This window comes from Cydia fagiglandana, chromosome 1 (assembly GCF_963556715.1).
Source record: "Cydia fagiglandana chromosome 1, ilCydFagi1.1, whole genome shotgun sequence".
NCBI lineage: Eukaryota > Metazoa > Arthropoda > Insecta > Lepidoptera > Tortricidae > Cydia > Cydia fagiglandana.
Window position 1 is genome coordinate 13490392 of NC_085932.1, and position 12681 is coordinate 13503072.

Consider the following 12681-nt stretch of genomic DNA (forward strand, 5'->3'; position numbering starts at 1 on the left):
ACTGACGAGCCTTCCAACAGTCCAAATAGCGTGGCTGCAATCCAAACTCGGCCCGCGTGAATGTCAAAAACGTACAATGTTTAATATTAGGATGCCGTCCATTTGGATGAATCCATTGTAACGGCATCCATTTGGAAGGCTCGTCAGTGGGCTGCTTAAAGCATAGCGAAATGTCATCTCGCTCGAATTTGTAGCAAGCAGTCCAACTGGGGAAGAACAAAACTAAAACATTCGGGGACTTGACATTATTTATTCTGTGACTTGACAGAGCTGACGGTCTGTTATTAGTATACAAGAAGAGATCACATTAAATCTCATGACAGCTTAAGCCTCACCTGGGTCTGTTGCGGAAATGCACGGGGCCCATGTGGGCTGCAGCACTAAAGTTGTCCCACCTAATCCATATTAAATATTCCGCAGGGTTCTCGTTATTACGGTATTCATTATTAATTCTCAAGTTTTATACGTGGCCTTCTCGTAACATGCTGGAGTGGGTTGATGTACCTAGTTGATGTTTTGACTTATTGTGTAACATGGTAGATGGGGAGGGGTTGATAAATAAATCAGCAGGTACAACTGAAAATAAAGATCAGTAAATAAATAAGATAAATAAGAACTTATTTTTAAAAGAAAAGTCATGATGGTATAAGTCCACACAATCGGTTTTGAGCATGCGCTGCATATCAATAGGGTTGGGATCAGATTAGTAGGTACAACGTACTCGTACAGATTTTTTGTTTATACCTCTACATATTTTACATCTAACACAAGACAATATTAAATATAAATCTTGAACAATATTGGTAGCGTAAGTAGGTATGTTTGCCAAAACATTAATGCTGTAAAGGTATTGCGATTATGTCATTGGGAGATTATCCCCGGCTTATACTGGCTCTGTACTTCCTCTTTTGTGCCTTAGAAGATCTTAAGGAGTAGCTTTCCGATTCATTCGGCGTCGTATAATACCGTCTCTTTGAACAGACAAAATTAATCGGAAATCTAATCGTAAATTCCAAAGATACATAGTCTGTGCATAATCATTTTGTACAGAATTATTATTCCAATAATCTTGCAGACAGACTGTGGATAATCATTTTACGAATTCGGCATGTCGACTCTATAAATGATTCGATTGTAAGCCGTTTTTCCTAAGTCCTTTTATACCTAAACCTACTTTTGGAACGCGATATTTACAACTATTTTCTATATTGTTACAGAAAATACGTTCACCGTAGTAGTGGAGAAGGACGGCCGAGGCCTAGGTATGTCGGTGTGCGGCGGAGGAGGCCTAGTACGGATCCGGCGGTTATACCCGCCGCAGCCAGCGTGGAAGACCGGCAAGCTGGCCCCGAAAGATCTCCTACTCGCGGCCAACGGCGTGCCGCTCGCTGGGCTAAGTACTTATGTAAGTGTAGCTGAGAAAAAAGCTTGGCCTGAAAACGTCAATGCGACTGTGTTGCGAATCACATAGGCAATGGGATCATTATGTTCACCTAATTAATTATTACTAATTATTTTTTATACCTTTAAATTGGAAATAGAAGGTCCAAGACCACCGGTGGACGGGCAGCAGGGTCCCTCAAACTCGGTGTACTCGACTGCGATCGCCAACCCGCCTGCCAAGCGTGGCGATTATGGCATTTACCCCCCATAAGGGGGAGGCCTATGTTCAGCAGTGGACGTCTTATGGCTGAGATGATGATGATTTTTTATACAACAACGTTCTGGTATCAAACGCAGGTCATGTGGTTCATAGCATACTGTCTCAGTACTTACATTATACTGTATTGTTTGGAACTGCTAAATTGCTTTTAACTATAATAAATATGATTTCACCAGTAGTTTCAATCAATGCATTCATCGGTTAAAACGAACAGGCCATTTCGAATTTCGAACCTACATCATAACATCAATACATTTATCATTCGGACGTGCATTTTGCTCATTCTTGTTCGTGTACGCATTGGCGCGACCGAGATGCACGGGCAAATCATTTTGACATCAAAACTTATAGAAATAGAAAATATTTATTTGGCGTAAAAACATATGACATTAAGTACAGCAAATTAAATAAGTAAAGAAACGTACACCAAATAGGATGTCGCTCAGCATTGCAGTGTCTGTTAGACACGGCGGTGGTTTGAATTGGCCTCTTTGCGCGTATTACTGATCATTTGATAAGTTACTTTCAAAATGCATGAATTTTGGAAGTTAATTGTAAGGCAGTACCTACCTATTTAATCACTTATGAATGTACGAGTAAGAACACTAAAAATATCGAATCCATAAATAAAATCTACACAAAGAGGTAATTTAATCAAGGTCAGATTCACAAGTTCATTTATAATTAAAGCTTTCGAAGATCAATGGCGGAAATAGAAGGGAGGGAACGAATCGGGAGTAACGGGTCCGTATAAAACGTACTCTCACATTAATATTTAATCTGAGCTCGGAACTCCCGTATTTTAGCGCAGATTTTTCCTTAAATCACAGTATTTATTTTACAATTAGGAATGGTGTAGCTCGGCATGTAGGCCCGAAAGATTAATTTTAATGATGATAAGGAAAAGACTCCTTGATGTCGGTAGGTATAAAAATAGTACATTACTACAGAGGCCGGGACGAAAGGGGTTGCCGGCCGAAGACATATAGACGGCCGAGCGAAGCGAGGCTGGATAGGTCTGAGGCGGGCAACCCCATTTCCCGCCGAGGTATGTATAGTGATTTTCTCAAACATGCAATGAAATAAATGAAATAAAAAATCCACGAAACCCAAGTTTTATTTATAGAAAAAACTAAAAGTAAACTACATCCAAAATATAACTAACACGTACCTATATCTTTATCAAGCGTATGTTTTACACGAGTCGTGTATTTTACTACCCGTATATTTTCATGTACCTTTGATTTTTTCACCTTGTATCCGCCTGACTGTCGTTTTCGTCACATAAGTTTACATAGTCTTTCATGTTGATATCATATTTCACATACAAAATAAGTATAATTTCCACAGTGTTGACGATTTTGTAGTTACTTTCATTTCTTTAAAATATGCCACAAAACTGTTTCTAATAAACCGTAAGCTATTTGTCTTAGTTTCTCAAATAATAAAATTGCCATAAGCAACCATATACATACTTCATCTTTGACTTGTCGGCAGAGGCAGCAAGTTATTTAAAATCAATTCTGCTTACGCTGCCAATTCCAACTCCTACGATTACAATTAATATTAATTTCATTATTTTGTCGGAACTCATATTAAAGTAAAAAAATCAACAACGCACCATAAATCCATTAAAACCGAAATACAGAATGAAAATTTTTCAAGTTTGGCTCCATAACAATTTAAAAAAAATAACTACGCGTGTTTGAGTAGACCTTTTTACCGCTAAGGTTTAGATGCAATATTTTAAATGTTTTTTATTTGTGTAGTTAAATTTATAATTTAAAATTATAGAATTTGGTTAATAATGTATTATTTATTAAGTTCATGTTGATTTTATACAAATAAAACTGCAAATTGTAGCAAACATTGTTTTTTGTTTTTTTATTTTTATAGGTGTAGTGGCAGAGTGTCATTACGAACCATAAAGCAAATACTGCCTCTAGTTTTTTTTAATGGCTGAATGCCACGATGCTGTGTCACAAATATCTGTGAAATGGAAATTAAAAAAGAGGACTTTGCCGGCCTAGGCCTGCAAGATTTGTATGAAATTCCATTAACGACCTCTTGTCCTAGACGCACCTGAAACGTCATACTGAGGGTGTCTCATAAGTAATGTCGGGTTTTGTAACTAAAAATTTACTACACCACGATTTGTGCAAGTCGTAACCTGTTACGACAATTATCTAGTTCTGTAAAGAGTGCGATTGTTGTACTATATTTAAGTCATACTGTCTTAGTTAATTGACGGCGTAACACGTTTAGACAATAAAAAATATGGAGGGCGACAAATACGAAATTCGTGTATTGTTGAGACATTATTGGAAACAAAAATTTAAAGCAGCTGCAGCAGCAAGAAAAATATGTGAAGTTGAAGGGCGAGACATGATAAATGAACGGTCGGCAAAGCGTTGGTTTAATCGTTTTAATAGTGGAGATTTGACCCTTGAAGATCGACCGCGCTCTGGTCGGCCACCCGTGTGGGATATTGAGGCTACAAAGGAAGCTGTTGAAAACCAACCCAGTACCAGCACTCGTCGATTATCGGACTCACTTGGACCTTCTAAAGACACTATACATCGCCACTTAAAGTCATTAGGTAAGACCTATAGAAGTTGTCGAATAGTGCCTCATGAATTAGACGAAGTTCAGGCAACACGACAAGTAGAGGTTTGCAAAAAACTCCTTGCCCTGCCGCAAGGCGATCGTTTTCTTAAACGAATCGTTACTTGTGACGAGAAATGGATTTACATGAACAACCCAGACATGACTCATCAGTGGTTGGACAGGAATCAATCACCTGAACCTGTCGCGAAAAGAAGTCGATTTGAGTCAAAAGTCTTGTTATGTGTCTGGTGGAATTATGAAGGTTTGGTGTATTTCGAGATAATTCCAGAGGCCCGAACTATCACTGCCGAGATATATTGTGGCCAACTGACACGAATGTATGAGGTTCTATCGCATAAATATCCAGGTTTAGTAAATCGAAACCAGGTGCTCTTACAACAAGACAATGCTAGACCACATACTGCGAAAGTTACACGGGCTAAGATCGATGAACTTGGTGGTATTGAACTCCTGCCACATCCAGCATTTAGTTCGGACCTTTCACCGTCAGATTACTATTTATTTAGATCCATGGCAAAATTCCTTCGTGGGAAAAAAATCGAGTCAAAAGAAGATGTTGAAAATGCAGTGCGGCAGTTTTTTGCATCTAAGCCCAAAGAATGGTTTTATCAAGGACTCAAAGAGTTGGCTGAACGTTGGGTTAAGACTATAGAATATGATGGGCTATATTTTGAATATTAAGGTTTTCTTTTAATACGGTGGCGTTGTTGATCGGGTCGCCACTTTCCCGAATGAAGGTTGAGGGAGGCGATGGCTGAGATACGCGTCATACTCGTGAACGGGTGCTGTTTGTGGAGACTGGTCTGTTAAGCTAACACGAGCTATTATACTTAGTAACTTTTATTAATTAATTACAGTGAGACGCCTCATTCTGTTCTCGTATGTTTCTTTTCTTTTAATGAATGTATTAATTATACAGGATATTGACTCTTGGAGACCTTATACATCTCTAAGGATAACTTGATAAACTATATAATCTTATAGTTCTGACACCTAGAGACATTTACACCTCTAAATATTATAGATTTTTTTGTGTGTGTTTTTTTATCTGTATTTTGTATGTAATTCGACATTAAGAGACCATATACATCTCTTAGTAATTGTAATACGTTAGATTGAATTGTTAGTTTTATTTTATAAAATTGTTGATGTTATTATTTTTGCTTTTATGTAAATTCAATGTTGACGTGTAAAAGTGCCCTTGTGGCCTATTTGCTGAATAAATGTTGATGTTGATGTTATGATTATTTAATAAACGAAAGTGAACATTGAAACCGACATTATTTATGAGACACCCTAATACTTCGCAGCCTATTATAAGGAACATAACATAAATATTTCATTGCATGTTTGAGAAAAATATTTTCCTTGCGCTGTGTATACGCAGTTCCAGTCAATTGGACTATGTTCGAACATAATTTATGAGGAGTTAGCGTGAAAATTGGTAAGTTCCTAAATAGGTATTTGGTAGTTGGTGTAGGTACTTAATACATGTAATGATCTTAATGTCATGTAGTTAACTACATGGTTTAGTTCTTCATGTATAATGTAGTTACGCCTGTAAAACATACAAATGTGTTAAAGAAATAAATACGAGCTGAGTATTAGTAAATAATAAAGAATTTACTATCAACTTTATTCCAATAATCTCGCTTTAATTAATTATATGTAAGAACAGTTTATGAACATTTATACATTCGGTCCATTTTCTAAATACGACATAGGTACGTTAATATTTTTATAACATTACCTACTTACCTACTCTAAATTAGAGATTTAAATAAAAAGCATCTTGAAAGTTTTATGAAATGGAGACGGGGACTTAAACCTCCATGCGGATTATCCGTGCCGGATGTTGGCGCGGAAATCCGTTTGAAATGAAGCCTGCGCAAAGATCGTGCGCAACTAATAACTTCGATACGGCAAAACACGGCGCTATTACTCAGCTAAGCCTACATTCCCGACTGCAAGTAAGATGCGATGATATTCACATACAAAAACATATAAACGATCAAATTCGAAGTCGCAGAACGCCGAGTCCAAACTACAAAATGTGTTTAAATAAATATGATTTAAATTGTCACTGAAAAATTATGATAAGTATGCAGAATCTTAAGTCCAGAAACACACACACGTCGCAGATATTACACAAATAAATATGTGTTCCGTAAATAGCGCACGTTGGCCAATGCGTATATTTTTTGTGAAAGCTGCATATGAAATCTATGTAGATACCAATAAACCCTAAAAAAATATAAACATGGAATCATCTTAAAAATGTCATTTGTTAAAGCACTTTTCCTGGTCCAAAGGCAAGGTTATAAACATAAAAACTTTTATGAAAACACCGACGCGGGAGGGTCGGGACAAAAAGTAATAAACTGTAAAATGTCCACCACAAAGTTGTATAAAATTGCATGTTGTTTTTACACGTGTTTTAAAAGCATTTCACGGTAACAGGTACGCCGGGTAAAGTGAAACAAATTTAATTTGCATAAGTGTTGTATACGTATAGTTTAGGTACAGCATAACGTTATGAGCTTTTATTGTTAGCGTTACGTAGCACATATGTTGACCTGTATTGTACTAAGCTTCCATGTAGGGGCGATGGAGGTAGGACAAGGACATACCTAGGACCAAAAATAACGCGTCTTAATCACATAGATCCTAGGTAGTGTCTCATTAAAATATAACAGTGAGGGAAAATGAAATACTATAAGAGATAACCTTAGTTATTAGGAAACAAAAGCTCGATTTAAAGATGAATAAACTACATTAAAATATATTCAGGGAAATACTATTTAAATACAGTTATACTGTAGACTACTTAGCTACTGAAATTGACGAGCGCACGCCATATATCCTCTCAGCTCATGTATGCCACACCTATGTATGCCACAAGACATCAGTATCCGTCACCGCTTTGCTAATCGATCTGAAATTCTGTCAATTCGAGTTATTGTAGAAAATGTGCTATGTCGCGGTGATGTAATTTTATTCGGAGCGGGGTGGAGCGCGTCCTTTATGTATGAAATATTATTACTTATTCAGTGACACCGTGTAAATCCATTTGAAACGTATTTTAGTAAAGGCATAGAGAAAAATATTATGTATCTCTATGGTAATGGTCAATCTAGTGTACCTAAACTAGAGTTGTAATAGCGATTCATAAAAATAAAACCCAAGGCAAAGACCTAATGTGAAAATAAAATGAGAACTCGAGCATCAATGGCACCGCTATTTATTCGCGCGAACACAGACCCTTAAAAAACATAATAAAAAATGAATGACCCATTTTAACTCAATTTTGTTTGGGAAATTCAATTATTTCCGTATTCGTCCGTTATGCCGCGGGGTGCCACCGTTTCGAACAGATGTTATGCTACAATTTCACTAAATTGAACGATTGGTTTGAGATTGCCTAGCAGCAGAACAAACATTTGCGATGAACATTGAAAAAGCATTAAATAATAATGCAAATTTAAATACGCAACTTTTAATTAAGTAGTTTTAAGTACAATACAAATGAAATTTTATGCATACAATCTTAATATACATATACCTATAAACAAAACATAATTCAATAACTTACTTACCTATAAAACTTAATAACTATATCTAAAAATAAATAAAACTAATATTAAAATAAATAACTACAAATTATACGCAACTTAAATTTCTTTACCACCGATCTATCCCCTTAGACTTTTGATTAGTTAACTTTTGGAGTTAATTGGAAATAAAATGTAATATTTAAAGCCAATAAATATTTACAATATTGAGGGCATCAATAGTACATTACTACAGAGGCCGGGACGAAAGGGGTTGCCGGCCGAAGACATATAGACGGCCGAGCGAAGCGAGGCCGGATAGGTCTGAGCGCGGGCAACCCCATTTCCCGCCGAGGTATGTATAGTGCTTTTCTCAAACATGCAATGAAATAAATAAAATAAAAAATCCACGAAACCCAAGTTTTATATAGAAAAAATTAAAAGTAAACTACACCCAAAATATTTAACCAACACGTACCTATAATCATTATCACGCGTATGTTTTACACGAGTCGTGTATTTTTACTACCCGTATATTTTCATGTATCTTTGATTTTTTCGCCTTGTATCCGTCTGACTGTCGTTTTCGTCACATAAGTTTACATAGTCTTTCATGTTGATATCATGTTTCACATACATCGTTGCTTTATGCATCGAGTAAATAAGTATAATTTCCACAGTGTTCGCGAATTTGTAGTTACATTCATTTAAAATATGCCACAAAACTGTTTCTAATAATAAACTGTACGCCATTCTTCTTAGTTTCTCAGATAATAAAATTGCCATAACCAACCATATACATACTTCGTCTTTGACTTGGCGGCAGAGGCAGCAAGTTATTTAAAATAAATTTTGCTTACGCTGCCAATTCCAACACCTACGATTACAATTAATATTAATTTCATTATTTCGTCGGAACTCATATTAAAGTAAAAAATCAACAACGCACCATAAATCCAATAAAACAGAATGACAATTTTTCAACTTTGCCTCCATAACAATTTAAAAAAAATAACTACGCGTGTTTGAGTAGACCTTTTTACCGTTAACGTTTAGATGAAATATTTTAAATGTTTTAATTTGTGTAGTTAAATTTATAATTTAAAATTATGGAATTTGGTTAATATTGTATTATTTATTAAATTCATGTTGATTTTATACAAATAAAACGGCAAATTATAGCTAACATTGATTTTTGTTTTTTTTTTATAGGCGTAGTGGCAGAGTGTCATTACGAACCATAAAGCAAATACTGCCTCTAGTTTTTTTTTTTAATGGATGAATGCCACGATGCTGTGTCACAAATATCTGTGAAATGAAAATTAAAAAAGAGGACTTTGCCGGCCTAGGCCTGCAAGATTTGTATGAAATTCCATTAACGACCTTTTGTCCTAGCCGCACCTGAAACGTCATACCTCGCAGCCTATTATAAGGAACATAACATCAATATTTCATTGCATGTTTGAGAAAAATTATTTAAAACCAATTTTTCACCACACCAGCTCGGAAAGCCTCTCTTTGTACCTACCTCAAAAACTGTTAAAAAGTTGCATTTTATCCACATGTGTGGCAAACTAATAATAACAATTTAACTAGCAAAGTAATCTGATGGAAATTTTGAGTTGTATGCTCATGGTGACTGATATACCTAATTGACTTTTAATTGATAATTTTGAATGATAAATATTTAATAACGTCCATTTAAATTTGATTTACCTAATATAATGTTTTACACTTAGTACTTTAACCTCTAGCCGCCCAGAGACCTATAAAAAGGTCTCCTGTTCCATTCTAATTTGAACTTTTTGTTGACGAAATGAAAGTTTCATTTTGCTTGCGAGGTTTGACGTATGGGCGGCTAGAGGTTAAATTCCTCGCGTTGATGGTATGGTGAAAAATTATTTGTCTCACTTGGGAGCAAAGTTTGTTTAACCCTATATAGGGAACATAACGAGACCGATGACCTCTTCAACCACTGCACTACATTTCGTGTGATCACTTCAAAATAATACATCATGCTTGGCAAACCGTTTCATATATTTTATGACAACAATGGATAACAATCACGCCTTGTTGTCTTTATAAACCCTTGTTTGCGTCACTATCAGGAGGTATGATAGTAATTCTATCAACAACAATAGAACACCTGCAATAGCTATTTTACTATAAACGTATTGTTTGAACCGGTAGAAGTCATTGGGATCTCCCTGTATTATTTGCTCCCATACTAACTATAATATCTCCTATTTCAACTCATTGGGGGATGATCCACGGAACAAAAATATCTTGAAATCTATGTATCTGCCAAAATCTTCGTCCCTCAAAAAAAATTTGCAGTGTTGCAGTAGATCTCATAAATAATATACCTATTACTTACCTCTGTGCATAAAAGCCGTGTACCTATTGTTGTAAGATATTATAATTATTTGTGTGATACTAACGGATGGCTGGAACATCACGGTGTCCCCCAACTTGTTTATGACATGACGTGATTTCCAGAGACTGCTTTTAACAGGACAGCCTTCCGCTCTGAATGACTTTTAATAAAGTCATAATTCCATTATTAATTTTCATCCAAATGTATGGGGAAAATGGATGCATGGTACCTATTTAAGGCACAATTTATTTTTCACCACACCAGCTCGGAAAGAATTACTTTGCACTTCAAAAACGAATAGCAAAGTTGCATTTTATCCACATGTGAGGCAAAGTAATCAAATGCAAATTTTGAGTTGTTTTCTTATGTTTGCTGGTATTGCTAGAATTGACTTTTAAATGATGATTTTGGATGATAAATATTTAATAACATTCATTTGGATTTGATTTGGTTTGATTTGTTTGATATTTTACATTTAATATTTGCTTCGGGTTGGTGTGGTGAAAAATTTTGTGTTTCACTCGGGGGCAAATTTTGTTTAACCCTCGTGCTTTGAAACCCTCGCAACGCTCAAGATTCCATTTCGAACCATTCGCTACGCTCGTGGTTCAATTTTGGAATCTTTCGCTTGCTCGAGTATCAATATTAGCACGAGCGGTTAAACAACAACTTTGTCCCCTTGTAAAACAAATAACTATAATTAAGTGGGTGCTTAGCTATTGTGTTTATCCAAATATATAGGTACACTTAAGTAAAACAGCAAGTAGATTACCACCTGTTCTAATATTATGAAACACTGACATAATACCTAATACCTATGGATGAGTGTATTATATTCCTCGGAGTGACATAATATTTGTATTGTGACTCACATTTATACGAGTACCTAGGAGAATAGTTTTTTGCTGTCCTATAAATACGTGGGATCAATATTTACTTACACTGATAGATACATACCTAATACATATAGTATAAGTTTGAAAATAGTTTGAAGTAAATTTTGAAAGGCTTTATCTCGGAAAATATTAGATGTACAGAGACAATTCTAGTGTCTTATTGTAGCAAATTTAGTCTACTTTAAAAACGCCCTAGGAAGTTACTACCAAAAACTAGTACTTTAGGGTTATAATCGCCCAAATCTAAAAAAAATGCGGTTTATTCGATTTTTGACAAAGTTGCGTTCGGCGCTCGAAGTCACAAACTTGGATTATTCATTGGGCCAACATCATAAACAAGTCTGCAAAAAATCAGAACTACCGGATTTGACGCAAAAGAGCCAGGTTACAAAATTCGACAAATTTACTGGATTATTATTCCACCGATATGGCGCATCCAAGACACTGCTGCTAATATCAGTTTAATATATACCTATATTGAGTACCTACCAATGATTATGTTGAATTATGAGTAAGTCCGTTGCACCAAGAGATAAGATGTCCGCTTTAAAACGCTTTATCCGTTTTATTAGTTAACTAACAAAATTCGTATCATGTTAGAAGCAAACAGAGTTTGACAATTGAAGCCGATGTGAATTCCTCGTCAACAGCTGTGGTCTTTGCCCATCCTTGTCTAATTAAACTTAAATTTACGCCTTGTCTTGTCTCAGGACTATTTGACTAATTGGTTTCTAAACTGTGCCGTCGAGCGAAGTTTTCGAGGTTGGCAAAGTTTTAACCAAACTCCTATTTGTTATTTGTCTCTTACTTCTATTGTCATACCCTTTTGAATATCTAAAGTTAAAATGCTTATACTATATACCTATTACCTATTTAAATACTTACCTACATACACGTTGTAATATGCAATCAGAAATCAAAAAGAGTGTATCCTTTTAAAACATTATGTAATTTTAGCCACTTTATTTTTAGGTACATAAATTCGAACCGAATGGTGAAACGAACATTCAATATTTTCCGTGGCCTAACCTATATTTGCATTTTTCCGTGCACTCTCAATGTTTTAGTCCATGCACTGGAATACCGAACTGCAAAACCAAATCTATAGCGTCCTGTCTCTTTCATTATGAACTATGACAATTGTAGAGAGAACGTGACGGAAACATTAAAAGTTCGCTTTTCCAAGCAGAAGCTCTACATTGGAAGCCAATAAATAACCTGATGTCGTGTCAATAGATAAATGGAGCGTCAATATAAAATCAAACTGTTAGGAGCCTTCGCAGGAATGCGACTTGTTTACATTTATGTAAAACCTGGACCAAGACTTAAGTAGTTTATGCTAGTTAAAAAATTGGGGGTTTTATGCTTTACTGCAATGTTTATGTTGCCTATGTGCCACCAGCCCATCGACACCCCATACTTTGATAAATTAAGAACGTACTTGTTACCAACATTGAGGCATAGAAATAATCTTATCGAATTAAAACTGACTGCTGTTGCATTTTGGTGGCACATACCATACTTGCTTTTAACATAGACGTATTATACTTACTTTTCTTTAGGTTG

The 12681-nt window shown here is 35.6% G+C and overlaps 1 protein-coding gene across 1 annotated transcript in view; it reads left to right on the forward strand.

The window, feature by feature from the left end:
• Positions 1–12681, forward strand: part of LOC134664728 (uncharacterized) — a 115534-nt gene that overhangs the window by 81938 nt on the left and 20915 nt on the right. The window contains exon 4 of the mRNA XM_063521478.1: positions 1218–1405. Coding sequence (XP_063377548.1) covers positions 1218–1405 — 188 coding nt within the window. The remainder of the gene's footprint in view (positions 1–1217; positions 1406–12681) is intronic.